Below are 21,778 nucleotides of genomic sequence, written 5' to 3' on the forward strand. Positions count from 1 at the left end.
CTAAAATTAAAACAATCTCACAAAATCAGAGCTAATTTGTCCAAGATGACTACAAAGACGACTGTTAAAAGCCTCCGGTAGTGACACTTATGTCACGTGGCAGCTTGACAACAACGACTCCATTGCATCCACTCATAGGCTTATTTATGCGTTTGGCGATTTGCGATTGCAATATTATGAAGATTCTTTGATATTTGCAGATTTCTATCTACGCTTGGGTTTGATAAGAAGCCTCGAAGGTAATAGCAGGGTTTGGTATATAGCTAGCTAGCTGCCATGCTAATGAGTTGTCTATAGCTAGTGATATTCTTCAGCATCTTTCAGAGTTACTGCATCGAGGTTTGCTGGGCTTTTGTGTTATTTAGATCATTAAGAAATGCACACACAGTAAATGTGCAGTTTTATATGTGTATATAAATCGTTGTTTACATTGTGTTGGGTAACGATTTTTTATTTATTTTTTGCTGGTCATCTAATTCTCAACCCAATACACTGGACACTAATGTCTGAAGGTGTCTGTTGTATGAAACTTCAACACAGATTATCAATTGCTTCTGCAGTATTTGTTGTTAATACTGATATACTTCTTGCTTGGAAGTATATCAGACCTGGTGTCAGTGATTTGCTCTTGTCTCTAGGGGATGCTGTAGTGAGGTTTTGGTATTATTGAAGTCAAGCCATGGTAATGTTTTGCACTCAAAGTATAATGGACTTATTGCATATAGCTTATAGGTCTATATGCCCTGTTGGAATGGCAAACAGCGTATGCGAGCCTGTGGCTGGAGCTCAAGCACAAATGGTTGGATCTGTTAAAATCAAAGACGTGACAAAACCCAGAATACTGTGCAGAAAAGTAGGGTGTGTTCAATATCACAGAGCTGAGACGGGCGATTATTTGGTGTTAACAAATGGCTTCAGGAATGGTTATGACGCCATTAGCAGTGATGAAGAAGGCGCAGTGTCTATTCAGCCTTTAGTTCTCCTTCAAATGCATGTAGAGAAGAAACAAACAATGAAAAACTCAGATTAAGCACATTTCGTCTGCTTAAAGTACAGATCACACAATTGGACAGATGGCAGAACTGGAAGTTTACTGTTTTTATGTTTGAATGAAAGGGTTACAACTTTTCTGTTGATTGGTTTGCGGAGGAAACACGACAGGAACCCTGTAGATTATTCCAGATTTGGAACACCTTAAAAATATATCTGCTTTTAAGTGTTATTGTCGTTATTATTCTGGTAACTGTTGAGACCATTGTTCAACCATACACCAGCCAGGCATAACATTATGACCACCTGGCTAATATTGGAGTTGGTCCCCCTTTTTGCTGCCAAAACAGCCCTGACCCGTCATGCACTGTGTATCCTGACACCTTTCTATCAGAACCAGCATTAACTTTGAGCAACTGTAGCTTGTCTGTTGGATCGGATCACACGGGCCAGCCTTCGCTCCCCATATGCATCAAATGAGCCTTGCCTGCCCATGACCCTGTCTCCGGTTCACCACTGTTCCTTCATTGGACAACTTTTGATAGATACTGACCACTGCAGACCGGGAACACCCCACAAGAGCTGCAGTTTTGGAGATCCAGTCATCCAGTCAAACTCGCTCAAAGCCTTACACTTGTCCATTTTTCTTGCTTCTAACACGTCAACTTTGCGGACAAAATGTTCACCTGCTGCCTAATATATCCCACCCACTAACAGGTGCCATGATGAGGAGATCATCAGTGTCATTCACTTCACCTCTCGGTGCTCATAATGTTATGCCTGATCGGTGTAATTGTTCCATTGTTGAGCAATTAAAAGATATTTTATTTCAATCAGCCTTTACTGGCTAGAAAATGGAAATCAATCACGAGGAACGCAATTCATGGGCAATCCCAGTGCATTAATGAAATCAGGCATGTTTTTAGTAGTTAATTATAAATTAACTTACATCTAAGGGTGCATGTAATTATTGAGTTATCTAATGTTAACATATAGCATTGTTGATAAAATAATATTATAATATATTATATAATAATCTATATTGTTAAAGGTGCGTTATGTGTGATTGGTAAAGAAGTTCTTCATGCCTCCCATTTGCAGGAAGCTCCATAGTCATGACCTTAGGTGTCCATATGGTGTCTATAAAATGACTGGCAGGAGGGGCATCCAAACACAAACAAGCATTACATGCATAGGTTTTTCCTCCAGGATTTAAATAATATTAAAAAAAGAACCAATTTTGAAACTGAAGTAAACTATTAAAGAATTTGATTCTTTGATTCTGACTAGGTATTCCTCCTGCTGGTTTTAAAGCTGCAGAATGGATCCGACGGCTTCTGGAATCTTCTGCAGCAGGATGCTAAGCATGGTCAACTCTGAGGACGTAAACGCCATCATCCAGGCCCAGAGACACATGTGAGCTCTTTTCAAAGCATCACATTTTACCGTTTTCATCCGCCTGTAATTCTGAACACTTGTGTAACTCCCTGTCAAGGCTGGACCGCTTCGAAAAGACCAATGAGATGCTCATTAACTTCAACGGCTTGTCCAATGTGCGGTTGCAGCAGATGAATGACCGCTTTCTGCTTCACACTCGCACCTTAATTGAAATGAAGAAGGACTTGGACAGCGTTTTCCGACGAATAAGGTACTGTGGGAAGAAGTCCTTATCTTTTTGCTTGGCATAAGATGGTGGTGTGGAGAGGAGGAGGTTTTATGTGAACGGGCTAATTGAATGTAAATTACTGAATCTTTTTCAGGACATTAAAAGGCAAGATTGCTAAGCAGTATCCTGAAGCCTTTTGCAGTGAGTTTTATTATACTCTCACCTATGGAAATATCATTTTAATCCAGTAAAACTAATCAAAGTAATATAATACACTGATAGACTTACAGAATGAAGGATAAACTACTAAAACGGCCAAGAAACCTCTTTACATTTTCTCCTTAGAAGGAATACCAGGCTTTATGAATATGCAAATACCTCCATTCTCCATCCTAGAAACACCACCGTGTTCTCCTCCCAGCTTAAAGCTAGCTGGCTAATTGAACACGAATGAACTGGCTCGCTTATGTCACAGATAGAGAGTGAAGTTGGTATCTGATGTTAAGTGGCTTTCAAAAAGTTACTACGTCACTCTCTAGTCTAGTATTTCATGACCTCACAAACTCAGCTCATATGTAAGACTGTTGATTCAGTTTGTTTCTGAAGATTTATAGAGAATATCATATCTGATGTTTAATGTGAGGTCATGTGATAAAGTTCAAGTTCAGGGCTTTTGATTCATGCAGGAAAACACTGAACGTTGATCTCATTTTTGCTGTTTACATATTATACATTTCCCCGGTTACAGCTCAGCTCCTATCTCTTTGTTCATCCACAGACATTCGTGAGGCTTCCAGCCTGGAGGACGATGATGATGACTTTGACCCTGTCCCCCCCAGCGTAGCCACCACCACCGCCACGTCTGAACAGAGCACTGAATCATGTGACACGAGCCCCGACGTTATCTCACCCACCATCAGCCGCTGTTCTGAAGAGCTTTCTCAGGGGAATCCAGACACTCCGATCTCGAACAGCCCCGAGAGGGCAGTACTGCTGGATGAGGGCCCAGATTCAGTGAATATCTAGAGAATCTGCAGATTGTTTTCGGACATGTTGCTAAAGATTTGGAGTAACCTTGTGCTCTGTATTTAACAGCCCATGTGTGGACTTCTCACGTCCAGTCACATTAACGTACTACTGTTAGACATTATCCACAGCTAAAATATGCTCTAAGTGTCTTTGCCAAATGTGTGTTTAGTCAAAAAAATAAATGAAACCTTTTTTTCAATTCCTTTATTTTTTAGAAATGAATGTTATATATGGTATGTTTTACTATTTCAAACAGCTTCATGTCACATTAAAGTAAATTGCCTTGCCTAGTAATTTCTAACTCATTCTGTATTTTTATACGCATCCTGTTTTAATTATTGCTTCTTTAACCTTCATTTATTTTAGCATCCGTGAAAACGGGGCCGCTTGGATTGTCTTGGTTCTTTAGCTTGGATATTCAAGCGTAAAATAAATATGACCGTGTGGAAAGAGGTTTGATATCTCATGGTCAATACAATGATCACACTATGGTCGTTACTCTGTTCTTCATAAGCACAAACCTATTGACCTTAATGTTAAGTCCACTCATGATAAGAAAGTTCTCTCTCCAGCATAGCTGCAGTAAATGTGTTCATGTCTATCCGGTTGTAGTTGTATTGCGCATTATCATCTTTATAAGTTATTGTTATTTATACATATATAAATAGTACAATAAGTTACCCATATTATCTCATTTTGAACGGCTCATGTGAATCAAAAGAATCATTTGCAAGTGATTCGGAACCTGTTTTTCAAATCAGGCATATATATTTTTTTTACCCACCAAAACAAGCACTTTATGTGTACCTATGTTTTTCACCCTTAGGATGTGAGTCAGATATTAAGATAAAGCTATCCCGTGCCACCCAGAAGAGGATGTTTACCATTTTGAGTCTAGTTCCTTATCAAGGTTTCCTCCCCACGACGACTCCTTGCTATTTGTCGCTTCTGGTTTGTTCATTAGACATCTAAATCTTCATCGGGATTTCTGTAAAGCTGCTTTGTGCCAATATCTACTGCGCTATAATATACAAATAAAAGAAGTAATTAAATTATACATAGAAACCATCGGTTCTGAACGGTGAATCAAATCCCAAGTCACAAAGATTCGACTCACTTAACCTGATGAATCGACTCACTGAACGACAGGCGTCGAGGAAGTACAACAACTCCCATGATGCAACAGCAAGGCATCGTCACGACTGCACTTCAGCCTCAAAGCCCCAGCGGGTCCGTCTGATACAACATTCTTCACTTTCACTCCGTTTACATGTTCATTAACCCCGGTTTCACAAAGGGGAATGTTCAGATTCGGAACATTGAATCAACGATGATTATTTAACGGAGCATTTTACAGGTGAGGTGCATTTAAAGCTAGCCTAGCTTTACTAGCGTGTGAAATTACAGGTGTTCGCTAGCGGTAGCTGGCCGGGATGGCTGATGTTTAGCTTCGGGTCTTAATTTACGGGAGGTTTAACCTTCCCTTGTTTTATTTTTATTTTTTTATCTTCCTTTGTTTCGCTTGTCAAACTGCCAGCTTCATCTTAAGGAGAAGCTAACAAAAGTGGCTAGCTAGAGTAAAGGGATAGTAATGCGCGCTAGCCGCTAATATTTTGGTTATACAGATGTGCTGCCGTTTATCTGACCGATTCCTCGCAGGTTCAGGAGTGGTCTGTTGCTCCAAAGATGCTGAGACTGTCCCGAAAGAAGGCTGTGAATTTAGTAAAGGAGCTGGATGCTTTCCCCAAGGTGCCTGAGAGTTATGTGGAAACAACAGCGAGTGGAGGAACCGGTGAGTTTTCATCCCCTTTCTGTCACCCGGATTCATTTCCTCCACAGGTTTCCTCAAGCCTGGCCTTGGAGGTCTAGTGGGTGTGTTAGAGCAGATATTTTACCACTACAATGTACAAGACTGTGAGACCTGATTGAGGACTAGACTTTAGGAAACCTGGGATTTATTCACACTCTTGATACACTATGTTGGCAAAAGTTTTGGGACACCCATCTAAATCATTGAATTCATGGGTTGGGCTCGGCCCCTGAGTTTCAGTGAAAGGAACTCTTAATGCTTCAGACAGTTTGGACAATTTCATGCTCCCAACTTTGTGGGAACAGTTGGGGGATGACCCCTTCCTGTTCCAACATGACTGCACACCAGTGCACAAAGCAAGGTCCATAAGATCTGGATGAGTGAGTTTGGTGTGGAGGAACTTGACTGGTATGCTGAAGCATTGAGTTCCTTTCACTGGAACTAAGGGGCCCTGAATTTGGGGAGTCCCAAAACCTTCGGCAATATAGTGTACATTGGTTCATTATACCATTAGTGAAAGTTGCTTTTCTTGTCCTCAGTGTCTCTCATTGCCTTCACTGCCATGGCACTGCTGGCCTTCTTTGAATTTTTTGTCTATCGGGACACGTGGATGAAGTACGAATATGAAGTGGATACGGATTTTTCTAGGTAATAGTTTTATTTCCATTAATGCATGACACGTACTGTATATGACTGTCTGTATTCAGTGGTAATTAATTATAATATGTACAAATGAAGATGTTAACTTTTGTTTTTTAACCTTCTCTTACAGTAAATTAAGAATAAATATAGACATCACAGTCGCCATGAGGTGTCAATGTGAGTATCATTTATTTTTAGTCAGTTCTTCCTCCATGAAAAGTCACATGACCCGAGATGTGCAAACAGACTGACTGAACTAATTTAATGAAAGAGACGTGTTAAATTCAAGGAGTCAAGGAAACATTTTGCTGAATACGCTGTTAAGAGTGCTTTGTGTGATTTGATTAAATGTTCAGGAAAACTGGAGGAAAAAAAAAAAATCCTATTCATTCCATCTCGTGAATTTGTCTCTTTCCTCTGTCTAGTTGTGGGTGCAGATGTGTTGGACCTGGCTGAAACTATGGTAGCATCCGACGGCTTGAAGTATGAACCGGTGTGTATGAGCACCATGGACACAGCTGGCGTAAATAATGTCTCATGTCAGTGGTTATAATGTGGTTTCTGGCTCTTTTGCAGGTTTTGTTTGAGCTGTCTCCTCAACAGAGACTATGGCATAGGTAAATGAACCACACTGTCTCTCTGTATTAACTGATTTTTATTCCTGCATCTGTGTAACACTAATATGTTGGATGTCTAAATGCCACAAATAGGTTTAGTTTTAAACCAGAATCGCAGATTACGTTTACATGTACAGGTTTAATAGGGTGAACTGGAAAGAATTTGCATCTACTTGCGCCATGTTGACGCATTTTTAGCAGTACTGCAAATAAAAGCCACCAGATTATTACTGTTTAAACCACAGCGCTGTTAATCTCTCGATTCTGATTGGTCATTTCCTGTAACAGCAGCTCTGACGTTGGTTCCTTTTGCAAGGCAAATAAGAAGCGCTGGTTATAACAGGTGATCGTTTCTGGTGTGAAAAACATCCGGGGAGTTTTTGTTAATTGTTGATCTGGTGAAGTTTTCTGTTGTATTTAACATTTATTGAAGAGCTCTCTGGTCCTGTCTGTTGACTCTTATATCACTTATTGTTATAAGTGATATAATAGTATTCGAATAATTTGTTTTGGGAGTTCAACAGCATTGAACGCAGCCATAAATGATTACGTCCTGCTCCATTTTATATATCGTTGTGATATAAGTGGAAGGAAACACTTATATAATGAACTTTTTGTGTAACCGTAACGCCGCTTCATGTCAGACAGCATCACGCCATAACAATAAAATCCAGGTGGAAAGATAGTAGCATGTACGGTTCGCTTGACCACATGGATCTGAATGTGCATGAATAGCCAGGTAAGGATTGTTTTATGCGCGTGCATGCAAACTCCACACTAAACAGTTTTTCACGAAGCTTGTTTTTATTTTTTCCGCCTTTCCACCAGGACACTCCTGCTGGTTCAGAACAGGCTGCGTGAGGAGCACTCCCTCCAGGACGTCCTCTTTAAAAACGTGATGAGAGGAGCCCCCACTGCACTGCCCCCAAGGTCAGTCCTCATCTCCTCGCAGTCTGTTTTCTTTACGCATTCTTCAAGCAAGCATCAGATCTGGAAAGAGAACACGCTGGGGAAAGTTGAGAAGATGTGCAATTTATCAGTGTCCTGTCACTTTTCCGTCTTCAGAGAGGACATTCCCTCACAGCCACCCGACGCCTGCAGGATACACGGACACCTCTACGTTAATAAAGTGGCCGGAAACTTCCACATCACGGTCGGCAAGTATGCATTCCCCCCCCACCATCACGATCACAAATCTTCAAAATCATGTAGAAAGCCTTCTCAGAATAGCGGAGGCTATTATAAGAGCAATGTGAGGAATAAATCTGGATGTTCAATAAGCACATATTGGTGTAATGGTCAGGTATAGTGTGCGTTAGTGAAGAACGATGAGTGCAATATTTATCAATAGTTGTCTTTCAGGAAATGAGAAATGTGATAGTTTGGTTTCTGTTGAACTGCTGAGGGTGAGCTCGTGACACTGAAAGTTGCTGATGGAGGCGTCACAGTCTGAACAATGCTCTTACTCAGCATGAGCTTCACTAACAAGTTACACACAGAACCTCGATAACAAAAAGCAGAAATCTAGCCTCAACATCCAGTTTAGCATTCAGAACAAGACTGCATCTGCAGTGCAATACACACATTACATTATCTTTTCACATGAGTGTAATTCTCTGTTTCAGGGCCATCCCACATCCAAGAGGCCATGCTCACTTAGCTGCACTAGTCAGCCATGAAAGTAAGTTCTTTCCCCCCTTATAATTAATAATGTTACAAAAAATTATTCACAGGAACGATCCAGCATCAGTGTTTTGGCTGTTTTTTGCTTTGTTCTGTGAAAATTTTGCATTTGTTTACGTAGTAAAACCAGCTTTAGAGTGATCTAAAGCTTGGAGAGGAGTAAAAGATCACTGGGTCATGCAAATCCATCCTCATGTCGGCGTAAAACCTGCTGCAGTCTTACAACCAGTCTTCCTATCAATCCACAGCTTACAACTTCTCCCACCGATTAGACCACTTATCCTTCGGCGAGGAAATCCCAGGCATCCTGAACCCGCTGGACGGCACTGAGAAAGTGTCCACAGATCGTAAGTGACCAGTCAGCTTTTACAGCCCAGCAGGAAATAATGTCAATTTCATTACACACGTTATTTCTTGTGTTTTGTTAATAGCGTAATAAGTCATGTTGATTATTTTCTATGCTTTTATTTTTCTCTCAGCATTTTGTCTATTTATTTATTTATGTTTTGGCAGATAATCAGATGTTTCAGTACTTCATCACCATTGTACCGACTAAACTGGAAACCTACAAACTGACAGCGGACACGCATCAGTACTCCGTCACGGAACGGGTAGGTTCATGAAAAGAAATGATCTTGGTGTTTAGAAACCAGTAATGTTTTATTTTATTCCGCTTCTAAAGCTGTGGCACAGTTCTTCAAAGCCTGGGGGAAGTAAGAAAACGGGTGAAACGCTGAATTAAGGAAAATTCAGTACTCGTATTAAGAACTTATTATAGAGAGTGAAGGAAGTAAAGTTAAGAGTTAAAGAGGGGTGAGGTGTGTCAGGAACCGGTTGCAGAACAACTGACAAAAGCATCTTGCATTCCTGCTTATGCAATGACATGTAGGATTGTAGTCCAGTCCTGTTAAACCTGTTCAATAACACACACAGCGGTCTGTGACAGGTGTTATGTAGCTTCTGTGCATGGCTTTGAAAGAAAATGACACAAGCTCTGATTTAATGCGAGAGAATGTAGTAAGATAAGCGACTAAAGTTCTACAAAATCTGAACTAATCCTATATTTAGACCGGAGCAAACCCTTTATAAATATGTTTGTTCGGACCTCGGTCACGTTCGCTTTCCCGTCCGTGTCGGTTGCCATGACAACAGCATTGGCTGTCTGTCTGAGGAGGAAAGGGCAGAGAAAAAGTTGAAGAGAAGAAGAATCAGACGCTGTTTATATCATGTCTAGTCACATGATTTTGTTCTGTTTAATAGGCATCACTTTAGAGCTATTAAATGGTTCGGTCGTGTTTGTTTCAGGAGCGTGTGATAAACCACGCAGCGGGAAGTCACGGCGTCTCGGGAATTTTTATGAAGTATGATTTCAGCTCGCTCATGGTCCGGGTAACAGAGCAGCACATGCCACTGTGGCAGTTCCTTGTGCGTTTATGCGGCATTGTCGGGGGCATCTTCTCTACGACAGGTACAATAAACCCACGTGATGGCTTTGTTTTATAGAAAGAGTAAAGAAGTTAGACCTCACAGTATGTGAGTGATCTGCTGGGTTGTTTTTTTTTCCCTAGGCATGCTGCACAACCTGGTTGGATTCGTTGTAGATGTCGTCTGCTGTCGCTTTAAACTCGGAGTCTATAAGCCTAAACAGGTACGTACGTTATTTATTTATTTATTTATTTATGCATGCATAATTCTCATCTTAGTATTTTTAGATGTGTACAATGTTATGAGTCCAAGTCAGCATTGGAATAGATCCCGAAGGACAATCGAGTTCTTCCACTGCAAACTTAATACACTGTGTCTGCCTGGAGCTGGCTTTGTGCACAGAGGACAATCAAATGTTTCATTAGAGGAGATTGTTAAATAGGAAAAGTTTTAAGATTTGCCTGCATTCATTCACCAGAAATATATAATCGAGCTTGGCAGGAGTCCAGCCGATTAAATAATGTTTACATTATTTATTGTGTTTCCAAGTGTTTTGATGTTAATCTAAAATCCTGACAGTGTCAGTGCTAATCATTTGTTATTTGTCTATCATGCAAGTCACAATATTGCAGAATTTTTCAAACCCCGTGTGTCGTGTTGTAGGTCAGTGTCGTGGACGGCCATGCAAACAGCCGGACGCCTCTACTGTCAGAGAACGGTGGACTCTAGCAGCTCCGTGTTGGTTCCCCCTGTACCCGAGGATCTTCTCCATCTGAGACGCAAGCACACTACGGGACTAAAGTAGCAAGCAGCTCGCCACAAATAAGCTGACTTCTCTGGCAGTGTAGTATCGCGAAGGGCCGCCTGCTCCAAGCACATAACTGTAACTCAGGCTGTAAACAAAAGTATTGATTGTTTGCTCTCATTACCAACAGAACACTTTAGCATTTCCGTCATTATGATAACCGTGTCGATCCTCCATTCCCACACTCGGCAATCGTAGGGATACGTTACGTCCTGAGGAACCATTCTTTTTTTATTCGATTAGTAGTTATTGTGCTTGTGAGAGGCAGCGCTTTCCTTCTGAAACCAGCCTAAGAGTTTAAACATCATGTTTTAGACTGATTTATTTTCCTTCTCTTTCATCCAGCCATCACTGCAGTATCATCCACATTTTACCCAGATATTTTATTTTTTATATACTTTTTTTTTTTTCCCTTTCTATAATATCAATGCCACTCAAGATGTGACTCTTCTACCATTAGCCATAAATGATAAACCGTCGCTCGGAAAATAAGTGATGTGATTTTAATCCGGCGAATCAGGAAAACGTGCAAGATGCAATGGATCATAGCAGTATTATGATTTATGAGGAAGTCACGTTGTGTTGAGCCGCAATCGATTTAAGATGCGTGTGGAGACGGTGATGTAGCTTGTTTTTTGGACACTTTCCTCAGCAGCTGAATCATCTTTCTGAGAGTTATTTTGTGAAAAATAACTGGTATAGGAAGAGAATGAGGAAAGGAAAGGAAAATTCAGAGAACTTGAACTCTGGGTGGTTTCTGCTTCGTTTTAGACAGGTGGAGTACTTGGGTAGCACTGGAGGTTGTTATATAGTGGCTATGAGGCTTATAGAGAATGAGCTGAGGATGTGATTAGGATAGGATGTTAACTTCTGATCTTCACGTGAAAGGTTTTAGACATTAAACATCACAGAAGTGTGATGGTAATAAATTTTCCACGGAAGCATATTTTAAACACTGTTTATAAATGGTTTTTTCCCCCTTTCTTTTGACTATTGTATCACCCTTTTACACACATCACCATACTGTTTGTCCCGAACCAGAGGGGTTTGATTAAGAATGGAATTTGTACACACATCTGATGGACCGTCTGTGCTTGTGTTGGTTTGAATCCCTTCCCCTGATGCAAGTCTTGATAAAAAAATCTTGCTTTCTTGTTTTCTCTGTCTCTCCTGTTTCGTCGAGATACGTTACAACACGTGACTGATATCCACTCGGCTGACTATAAACATTCAAAGCACATTATTGACCAGTATGATGAACGTAACTGGGAATTCTATAGTGATGTATTGCCAGCATGTAAAAACATACAAAAAGTGTGCAATGTTTTTATTCATACAAAACAATGTACCAGCTGTTTGGATCTCATCACTTTCATAGAAATGAATTCAGACCATAACGATTGCATTTTCGTAATAAAATAACAGAAGGCGCAGCGTTTACAGGGTAATATATACACAATATACATATTGTGTATGTGTATGTATGTATGTATGTATGTGTGTATATATATATATATATATATATATATATATATATATATATATATATATATATATATATATATATATATATATATATATATATATATACACACACATACACACACACACACAATATATGTTATATACACAGTAATTGGCATCCTGTGATAATCTGTAGTATGTATAAGAGGCTTTGATTTTGGCTCAAGATGGCAAGAGGAAAAAAAATGTTGAACTAGGGATCGTTATTGAGCCGGATGGCGAGAACTTCAGATATAAAGTCTGTTCGATTAACTGTGTTTTGATAAGAAGTGTGATTGAAGTGATGTATGCATTCAGATTTTGAAAGGAAAAATGAAAGGCCATTGTGGTTGAAAACATATGATGCTCTTGCTTTAACAGGCATCATGTGGTGGCTCAAGTGGTTAAGGCTCTGGGTTGTTGAGCGGAGTTCAAGCCCCAGCACCACCAAGCTCCACTGTTGGGCAATTGAGCAAGGCAGTTAACCCTCTCTGCTCCAGGGGCGCTGTATCATAGCTGCCCCTGCGCTCTGACGCCAACTTCCTCAGCTGGGATAGGCGAAAAAAAAGAATTCCACTGTGCTGTAATGGATGTGTGGCGATTATAAAGGCTTCACACCCTCAGTATTATTATTTTTATAAAACAGAACAGCAAAAGTTCTTCGAGGCACTGCAGGGCCTAATGAGACGGTCAACAAAAATCAGTGAATCATAGAAAGAAAGCAGGGCTGTGGAGTATAAATCACTAGTTACACAGCTGAACGCATAAAAAATGAGCACTGGTGGAAAAGCCATTAGTCATTCTACGTCCTCTCGGGTAGTGCGAATGTGTGACTGCACATGGGGTGTATGAGATGTAGTAGCTTAGTGGTTAAGCTTGTGAGCTTGAATCCCAGGTCCACCAAGCTGCCACTTCTGGGGCCCCTGAGCAAGACCCTTAAACCTCAATTGGTCACTTGTATAAAATGAGGAAAAAAACGTATGTCGCTCTGGATAAGGGTGTCTACAAGATCAAACTGGGTAAAGTCACCAAGGTACTCCAGAGGCTCCGTTTTCCTTTGGTATGGTTAAAAGTCCACTTGTTGCCCTTAAAGACAGGAAACACTGCAAATCAAGTTGATCACCTGAATCCATAACATTCATATCCTGGTGTCCAACATCATGACTCCACCCCCATTCCCACAGAGCACACAGGTCCACTGAATGGTTTAATGAGGATGAAAATGATGTCAATCATATGCTATGGGCTTTTATAGTCACCAGATCTCAACTTAATTGAATACTTATTGAAGGGAAAATTCTACACCACCATCATCCTGGCAGCAATGTCTTCTAAAAGAACAGTGTTCATGACTCCAATACACTTCCAGAGAGTATGTCGAATATGTTCCATATGTCCAACGACATTTAATGATTAATTCGCTACCAAATATATATCCCTAGATCTCCTCCGTTTCCTTCCGTCTGAAACAGTGTAGCTGACGCTGGACTGAAGGCTTCACACAGAGGACACTAATACAGATTAATCTGGTGTCATCCCTTAATTAGCAGTTCATCAGATATGGTGCAGGCGACACAAACCCTTCAGTGTCAGCTGAAAAAGATGTCTCTCAGCACCTCCAGAGCTTCATGATCAGGATCACTCTGAGATTTGTCCTCCCCAGACTCTTTGTCCTCACCTGCTGACGAAGCTAAAGGCTGTTCATTTCTCTTCTCTATACACTCGGTGTATGGTACAGTCTCCTGCTCGGCGAAACCCACGGCTGGATCCGAAACATCCGAGTCTGTCGTCTCTTCATGATCGGTCTCTGGGATCACGGTCATTTCAGTGTTGAGAGGAGCACATCTGTCTGCTGCAGCTGCCTTTCACATACAGACAAAGAAGGTTAGATGTGTGAATGATGAGATGAGATGAGACAGGATGTGCACAATAGCTTTATTTCTATTCTAAACAATCTTACTAACTTGCTGAAGCCCTGCTGAGAAATCCAGCTAGGTCTGAGAAGCTACCAGTCTCCAAAGCAGCACAGGCTGAAGTGGACAAACTGGTAGACCATTTTTTCCCCCCAACTTCCTTCTTTAGTCCATAGTTTAGTGTCAACTATTTTATCTGGCAGTCACTAAACAGGATTTCTCCATGAGAGCCTCACCTCTGTGTTGTCTCTCTTTATAACACTGAGTGCTGTTTCCACGAGCTCCCTTTCATTCATCCAGTACATCATCATCCTGAAAAAGATAAATAATGAAATAAAGATGTCACTTCTGAGATTCTGTCTTCAAGCAGATATCAGAAGAAAAGACGAAGTCTAATCAAAGCCTATTTCTACAACTCTACCTTCTGATGCGCTTTTTTCGTACACGTTTGTTCGTGTTTACTTCCGGTTTCCTCTTCAGAGACTCTCTGACCTGCTCATCTTTAGGATCAGATCCCACCATCCAGGCCGGAAGATTCCGTTTTACAGACATAATTAAGCAATATTCAATTTATACAAACAAGCTTCCAGCAAACGAGCTAATCATCAACACACACACCTCTCCACGTGATTTCCGGTCTCGTGGTTGCCATGTTTTAATTCTCACAGGGTGCGTCTCAAATCGAGTCAACTGACCCCTTGTGGAGATTCATGCGTTTTCTACGATGTCCAAATGTAGATATACACAGATCAGGCATAATATTATGACCACCTACCTAATATTGTGTTCGTCCCCCTTTTGCTGCCAAAACAGCCCTGACCCGTCCTGCACTGTGCATTCTGACCCCTTTCTATCAGAACCAGCATTAACTTCTTCAGCAATTTGAGCAACAGTAGCTCGTCTGTTGGATCGGATCACACGGTCCAGCCTTCTCTCCCCACGTGCATCAATGAGCCTTGACCGCCCATGACCCTGTCACCGGTTCACCACTGTTCCTTCCTTGGACCACTTTTGATAGATACTGACCACTGCAGAGCGGGAACACCCCACAAGAGCTGCAGTTTTGGAGATGCTCTGATCCAGTGGTCTAGACATCACAATTTGGCCCTTCATCAAACTCGCTCAAATCCTTACACTTGCCCATTTTATCTGCTGTCATAGGTTCATTTATACAAATCTATCTATCTATCTATCTATCTATCTATCTATCTATCTATCTATCTATCTATCTATCTATCTATCTATCTATCTATCTATCTATCTATCTATCTATCTATCTTGCTTGCTTGTGCACATCCGTACTTAACTATTAAGAAATGTTAGTTTTTTATTATAGAGCAGAGTGACTTTAAAAACATATTATTAATTAAATATTTATCTATAACCATTTTTTCAGTATACAGCATGGACACAGGACAGTGTGTGTGTGTGTGTGTGTGTGTGTGTGTGTGCAAAAAACACCTCACAATAAGGTTTGCGGTGTAAAAAGACTCAACATACTGAGGCTATTTAGATTTTTATTTATTCCACTGGCTTGTCATTTTAATTGCAATTTAAACGAGAAAAATATCTGCACTATTTTCCAAACTCTGCCGACACCTAGTGGCGAGACGCTGTTATTACATGTAAAAAAAACCACGTATAAGGAGATACGGGCTTGGCGCCTCAACCAGTGTGGTAATTTTTACAAAGTACAAATATGATTTTTTGATAAACGTAAGGACTTTACTCAAAGAAAATAATACAACTCTTTAATTACGATCATTTCTTTTATTTGTGTTGTTCAGTACCGTTAACAACCGCTCACACTCATAGAAACGGACATGAGTTTAATGAGTACTATAAAATGAATACTTTACACCATGTCAAGAGTTTATTTGACAGTATTTCAGAATATCATACAGGTAAACAAGAGTTTAGCAAAATTTAATATATCCGCACTGTTGCATTTCATAAAAATATTTGATCACTTAAGTCTTTGAAACTATCAATAATACATTAAACCATATTTATAGGAGTACAGCTGTACAAGGTAAATACACATCTAACACTACACAGTAATATCGATCTGAAATGGGCCCCTTGAATGTGCCATCTTTCACAGATTCAATATTTTCCTCAGGAATATAAAACGTTTTTTTTCTTTTTGTTTTTCTTTAATTTTCTTTTTTTTTTTATTTTCCCACAGCAGGCAGGATACAGCTTCATCAGGAAAAGCTTGAGCTGTGCAATAGATGCTCTGTCTTTCTCTTCCTACATCTCCACAATGTAAACAGCAATTAAATCTAACACACTTCAACCACTCGGTGAATCAGTAACTGGTACAAATGCATGTCGCAGGTACAAAACTATCAGGGCCTTTTGAACACTTTCAGGGCATTTTCTCTGTGGCACATTATGTTTTGTTTTTTTTCTTCACATTTCCCCTAAGATTTAGGTCTCTGATATGTGATTGAATCGAATGCAGCTTCTCAGATAAAAATGTTTCCTCACTGCTTCATATTTATTAAGTTACATTCCGTGTACTGGTGTATGGTCTTGTGTTGGCACAGTTATCAGGCTGTGTGTGGGCTGCAGAGCAGCAGAGGCCCGCTGTAGTTTCATCTGAACATACTGCACACGAAGGCAAAGCAGAGAGAAATGTTTGTCTTACAGAATCTTTTTATGGCACGAATTACTCCTTAAAGTACTCCGGAAAGTAGCTTCCACTCTCACACACAATGCAGTGATCCAATCAGTCATGCTTGCTTTTAAGATCAAACTAAAAGATGTTCTTAGACTAAATGTGACTACCTCAGGCAGATACCAGTCAAACAAATGCAGGGTGAGTTAGAAAATAGCTTCACAAGTTATACTGACTCATGCAATCCAGTAGGGCCAGCTGGGAGCATTCCTCGAGCAAGTGAAGTAGTTGTAATGTGGCCAGTACCCTTGTAACCTTTCAAAGCATACCATTAATATTTCCCAACCTAATCTTCATCTATTAAAATCTGTAGTAGGTGAATACCACAGACAAGGATTTGGACACTTTTCCCTGCACTGAAAAACATTCTCGTTATATTCCTCCTGGCCAATTCTCACCCACCAGCCAGCTCTCCTCTGTCATAAACCAGCGTCTATCATCAGACAGGGTGAAGGCTAACACGTGCATCCTCACAGTCACGTGAAGCCAGCAAACCTCATTTTTAAATTCAGCTCTTGATGGACGTCCAAGGCCGGCTGAACGATTTGTAAATTTAGCTAGCTGTGGAATTTAGCCCTCTAAAGATGGAACCATTTTCAAGGACAAGAATGAATTTTAGAAATACACAGAGGATTCCTGGGAATGTTCACAGGAATCCTGGGAATGCTCATAGGAATATTGGCAATACTCAAAGAAATCCTGGGAATACACAGAGGAATCTTGGGAATATTTATAGGAATCCTGGGAATACACACAGGAATCCTGGGATTACTCACAGGAACCCTGGAAATATTTAGAAATCCTGGGAATATTTATAGGAATCGCAGAAATACAGAGAGGATTCCTGGGAATGCTCATTTGAATCCTGGGAATACTCACAGGAATCCTGGGAATATTCATAGGAATCGTGGGATTACTCACAGGAACCCTGGAAATATTTAGAAATCCTGGGAATATTTATGGGAATCGCAGAAATACAGAGAGGATTCCTGGGAATGCTCATTTGAATCCTGGGAATACTCACAGGAATCCTGGGAATATTCATAGGAATCGTGGGATTACTCACAGGAACCCTGGAAATATTTAGAAATCCTGGGAATATTTATGGGAATCGCAGAAATACAGAGAGGATTCCTGGGAATGCTCATTTGAATCCTGGGAATACTCACAGGAATCCTGGGAATGCTCAAAGGAATCTTGGCAATACTCAGAGAACTCCTGGGAATACACAGAGAAATCTTGGGAATACTGACAGGAATCCTGGGAATATTTATAGGAATCCTGGGAATACACACAGGAATCCTGGGAACACTCAAGAATCCTGGGATATATTCATAGGAATCCTGGGATTACTCACAGGAATCCTGGAAATATTTGGAAATCCTGGGAATACACAGATGAGTCCTAGAAAAGCTTACAGGAATCCTGGGAATATTCACAGGAACACTAGGAGTACTACACACATGAGTCCATAGAATGCACATAGAAATCCTAGAAATAAACATAGGAATCTGGGAATACACACAATTTTGCTATTCCACCCACTGGAATGTTTTTTTTTTTGTTGTTGTTGTTGGAAGACGGAAGGAAACTGGAGCAAGAACGCTACCTGATGCTCCATCACATACTTCACCAATTTACTGAGAGAATTCAATCACTTCCCTTGGACCTCCATTATAAATGAGTTTCAGGGAAAGAGATTAATCATCCCTCCCCCCCAGTTTAGGGAAATTTGTCATTTCTTGCTCTTAGCACTCGCTAACGCTTTTAGTTTGTCGTGATTTCTTATTAACCTGGAACTTCTTTTATTTTCTTGGCTTTGTGTTACAGATGCAAATGTCTTGACTGATTCTCTTGCCCGGTATCATGTCATGGTGCTAATTTGTCTCATGCATCAACAAAAAAGTGCTTTCAAAAACATCAATATGGTGTGAAAGATATAAAGAACAGAAATGTCGAAACTAACCGATCGGTTCGAAGCCGTAGCGCTTTTCCTGTAGTACCAAGCACACGCAGATTGAGACGTTCCCAACAACTCGGACAGCTGCATGGTTTTAATGTAAAAAACAAACAAACAAACAAACAAACAAAATCTTCAATATAGTCCACGTGAGGACTACGAGTCGTCTTGGAAAACGCATTTCATGCCGTATCCATTCCTGCCAGTAAGGCACTCTGCCCCATACAACTGGGTCTCTGTTCACACTATACACACTCCGCTATTTCCCCGAATCTCACAGGCTCACACCTTCCTCCACGTGAGCAAACACTTTCAATTTACTTAAACTCCCATAGTCTCAGATAGCACAGTTCAATCCCCCCTTGCTTTGCCATTTTCTGGATGTAATCCAACCACATCGCTTCCACCTACTAAGGTCCCTTTAGCTTGATGGCCTTGAGGCAAAAGGAGACGAGGAAGGGCCGATTATAAGGATCAGGAAGGGGCCCCGGCCCCACAGTGGTGTGGTTCATGAAGCACAGTACAGGGACAATGAGGCTGGAATGACACACTGAGGCTTTTGAGAAATCCTGCACAAGCGCGGTACGCAGGTTTGGCTCGGTAGTCCACAGTTTTTAAAAGAAAAACTGTCTTCATAACAAATGGAGTGCATTTCATATTATTATAATAATCATGTATTAGCAACATGAAAACTGTATTACAGGTGGCTGGAGGTACAAGTCTTCATGATTGTGTCGCTGACTGATATGTTTATTTATACGATGCCATTTTTTGATTTTTCCCTTCGTTTATGCTTATTTAAAAAAATTTCTTAGCTAAATCTCAACAGAAAAATGCGAGGCGATGAAATGATCTTCATCTCATTTGATCTTTCCGTTCACATCAGTGCACATGGGAGGGTCTACGCTGGACTAACACTGACGAATAATGAAACACAATACTGCGGAAATATTCGAGTTCTTCATGGATTTCTGGTGGCTGTGGTACCTTTCATGCTACACATAGATATTTGTTCAGAATTTCTTCACTGGTTGCCCCAGGAATTTAAGAGGCCTGTAATATAAGCAACTTAAAAGTAATACAAACAAACCCTTGTACATGATCAACCGAGCACGTGAACGGGATTGAAGATGGTGAGTGGAGCACGATGAGAAAGAATCCAATAGGCAGGAAGACCAGACTTAAACTGTTCCGGTCCGGTCTTCTCGGACGTCCTTGGATCCAGAGTCAAACTGTAGAGTGCCGGTGCGAGCCGGGCGAGTTACATCTGGCCTGGTGGCCCCTCTATGTTTTCGTTATTATCATAAAAAATCCTGGATCAGACAATCCATGACTGGCATTCATCCACTCACTTCATACCAGACACACATCCTTTCTCAGGACTTTCCTTTCTGTTCATACACAGCTCTTCTGGATGGACCTGCCACCCCTCCTCTGTGTGCAACTCTGTAATGCTGGTGGCACTGAGCTAAGCTGGCCTCCAGTGAGCACCATGTCTGGTCCAGGCCCATCATGCAGTGCCTGTGTGAGAGAGAGAGAGAGAGAGAGAGAGAGAGAGAGGGAGAGAGAGAGAGAGAGTGGGCGGAGCGAGTCCAGGGGGCAGGGCTGGGTGAGATGATGGGCAATGACAAAGGACACAAGTCGATTAACGAGGCCACGCTACTTCCGGCAAGGCAGCTGGGGCTGGAGGGTCAGAACTCCAGGAGGTGGCACCGTCTAATGACAAATCAACAAAACAACAACAAAAAACAATGTCATACATGACCTTAAATTAAACTAATCAACTTAACATACCAACCTGTGCTAATGTCTAAGCAAAAACAGCATTATTTGGTTTGGATCAGGGGCTTCCCAATCTTTTTAAGCAAACAAACCAATATAAACATTAGGAATTTTCTGCAACACCAAGCTATGACCCCACCCCCAATGCATTTTTTTCCGATTTATAATTTATTTATAATTTAGGACTACTGTTTGAACATTTAGCACAGGTCAGTAATATTGTATATGTGTCCTGTAAATGACAACAAATAGCATTCTAAAAGGGATCAGCGTTTTCAGTGCATGCAAAGGCATATTTACATGTGCGTTTATATCGATGCACTTGTCTAGAGAGACTTACAGAAGTGCTTTTAAAGGCTCTATCAAAGAAAACATCAATATTGCCTCACTAGATCACAGACTACGAATACAGTCAGTCTAGTGCTCTGTTTGGGAGGCAATATGGCAAAAAACGAACAGTGAATTTTAAGAATTAAGTATTTAAGGACTGTATCTGGGTACTATTTCTTCTCCTGCTAGCGAGATAGTAAAAAGGTCTAAAACAGCACGTACACGCTTAATTAAAATGTGGCTGTTTGAATGTGAGAGCAATATTCCTAATATTAATCTGTAAAATAAGTGAATAACACTAAATAAGCCCGTGAGCCCTTTTCATGACCCCTAGTTCATGAAAAGAAGCCATGGTTTAGATAAATCTGAAATGAACTAACTTCAGACACATCCATGCCATTAAAGCTCTCATCACACATTAAAGGTGCAGTTTGAAATTCTTCATGAATTATAGGATGTGTGAGAAATCCTAATGATTTGCATGAGGAAAATGATCAAATTCACAAACTGTACTTCACCACAAAACAGATGCTTGTATATTCCTTATAAATAATATCCACTGAAGTGAAACAAAAGCTTCATCACGGGTCCAGCTCAGTCATATAGAATTTATCTGGGTTTTGTATGTCCTGATTATTATTCTTTTTCATTTATTTTTCAACATGATATAACTCAGTATTAAAACCCTAACCCTGTGTCCTAGATACTCTTGTACATTTTATATGCATGTACTAAGGCTTTAGGAATTGATTTCTGTCTCATTTTTTTATACTTGGACTTTGGTTATTGGTTATTGGACATGTCTCTGTCTTGGTCTTTGGTCTCAATAAATATCTTGTTGGTCTTGGTCTTGTTTGTCAAGCTGATTTATTTATAAACTGAAATTTGGTATTCATGTACATCCTGTAATGAAATTTATTCCTATAAAGACTAATTTATCGTAAAGATTCCTATATGCATTTATCTCATTTAAACAACTGAGCAGTTAAGGGTCTTGCTC

The 21,778-nt window shown here is 40.5% G+C and overlaps 4 protein-coding genes across 12 annotated transcripts in view; 2 read left to right on the forward strand and 2 right to left on the reverse strand.

Moving 5' to 3' along the window:
* The first annotated feature begins 82 nt into the window (after positions 1–82).
* kxd1 (KxDL motif containing 1) lies at positions 83–4,106 on the forward strand. 2 transcript variants are annotated; one of them, XM_058397269.1, is made up of 5 exons: positions 83–239; positions 2,281–2,406; positions 2,486–2,638; positions 2,751–2,797; positions 3,375–4,106. In XM_058397269.1, exons 2-5 carry the CDS (start codon positions 2,312–2,314, stop codon positions 3,620–3,622), a joined length of 543 nt encoding a protein of 180 aa, XP_058253252.1. In that variant the 5' UTR covers positions 83–239; positions 2,281–2,311; the 3' UTR covers positions 3,623–4,106. The 2 variants fall into 2 exon arrangements, with proteins under 2 accessions (XP_058253252.1, XP_058253253.1); XM_058397270.1 differs by having other exon boundaries at positions 85–239; positions 2,305–2,406.
* A 700-nt stretch (positions 4,107–4,806) lies between these two features.
* ergic2 (ERGIC and golgi 2) lies at positions 4,807–11,763 on the forward strand. The gene is made up of 14 exons (XM_058397268.1): positions 4,807–4,982; positions 5,285–5,417; positions 5,975–6,083; positions 6,208–6,254; positions 6,503–6,570; positions 6,654–6,694; positions 7,523–7,624; positions 7,760–7,855; positions 8,320–8,375; positions 8,626–8,724; positions 8,891–8,988; positions 9,683–9,845; positions 9,946–10,025; positions 10,466–11,763. Exons 2-14 carry the CDS (start codon positions 5,312–5,314, stop codon positions 10,529–10,531), a joined length of 1,131 nt encoding a protein of 376 aa, XP_058253251.1. The 5' UTR covers positions 4,807–4,982; positions 5,285–5,311; the 3' UTR covers positions 10,532–11,763.
* Positions 11,764–12,212: 449 nt separating this feature from the next.
* On the reverse strand, positions 12,213–14,727 carry si:ch211-127m7.2 (uncharacterized). Its single transcript, XM_058397271.1, has 3 exons — positions 14,445–14,727; positions 14,260–14,335; positions 12,213–13,972 (listed from the first exon to the last, which is right to left on the reverse strand). The coding sequence occupies exons 1-3, from the start codon at positions 14,573–14,575 to the stop codon at positions 13,700–13,702; spliced, it is 480 nt and encodes a 159-aa protein (XP_058253254.1). The 5' UTR covers positions 14,576–14,727; the 3' UTR covers positions 12,213–13,699.
* A 1,456-nt stretch (positions 14,728–16,183) lies between these two features.
* magi2b (membrane associated guanylate kinase, WW and PDZ domain containing 2b) overlaps positions 16,184–21,778 on the reverse strand; it is a 143,500-nt gene continuing 137,905 nt past the window's right edge. For all 8 annotated transcript variants that reach the window (XM_058397263.1, XM_058397262.1, XM_058397259.1 and 5 more), the window contains one exon: positions 16,184–20,382. In XM_058397263.1, the coding sequence (XP_058253246.1) occupies positions 20,326–20,382 (57 nt within the window). In that variant the 3' untranslated portion in view covers positions 16,184–20,325. The remainder of the gene's footprint in view (positions 20,383–21,778) is intronic.

Source organism: Hemibagrus wyckioides, linkage group LG08 (genome assembly GCF_019097595.1).
Source record: "Hemibagrus wyckioides isolate EC202008001 linkage group LG08, SWU_Hwy_1.0, whole genome shotgun sequence".
In the NCBI taxonomy this organism is placed as follows: Eukaryota; Metazoa; Chordata; class Actinopteri; order Siluriformes; family Bagridae; genus Hemibagrus; species Hemibagrus wyckioides.

Bases quoted from the DNA above. Each gene is read 5' to 3' on its own strand.
- ergic2 (XM_058397268.1), top strand. From the start codon at position 5,312: ATGCTGAGACTGTCCCGAAAGAAGGCTGTGAATTTAGTAAAGGAGCTG. The intron at 7,625-7,759 runs GTCAGTCCTCAT...TTCCGTCTTCAG, and splicing joins CCCACTGCACTGCCCCCAAG to AGAGGACATTCCCTCACAGC. The intron at 8,376-8,625 runs GTAAGTTCTTTC...ATCAATCCACAG, and splicing joins TGCACTAGTCAGCCATGAAA to CTTACAACTTCTCCCACCGA.
- si:ch211-127m7.2 (XM_058397271.1), bottom strand. From the start codon at position 14,575: ATGTCTGTAAAACGGAATCTTCCGGCCTGGATGGTGGGATCTGATCCT. The intron at 14,336-14,444 runs GTAGAGTTGTAG...TATCTTTTTCAG, and splicing joins CGAAAAAAGCGCATCAGAAG to GATGATGATGTACTGGATGA. The intron at 13,973-14,259 runs GTGAGGCTCTCA...TGTATGTGAAAG, and splicing joins TAAAGAGAGACAACACAGAG to GCAGCTGCAGCAGACAGATG.
- kxd1 (XM_058397269.1), top strand. From the start codon at position 2,312: ATGGATCCGACGGCTTCTGGAATCTTCTGCAGCAGGATGCTAAGCATG. The intron at 2,639-2,750 runs GTACTGTGGGAA...AATCTTTTTCAG, and splicing joins AGCGTTTTCCGACGAATAAG to GACATTAAAAGGCAAGATTG. The intron at 2,798-3,374 runs GTGAGTTTTATT...GTTCATCCACAG, and splicing joins GTATCCTGAAGCCTTTTGCA to ACATTCGTGAGGCTTCCAGC.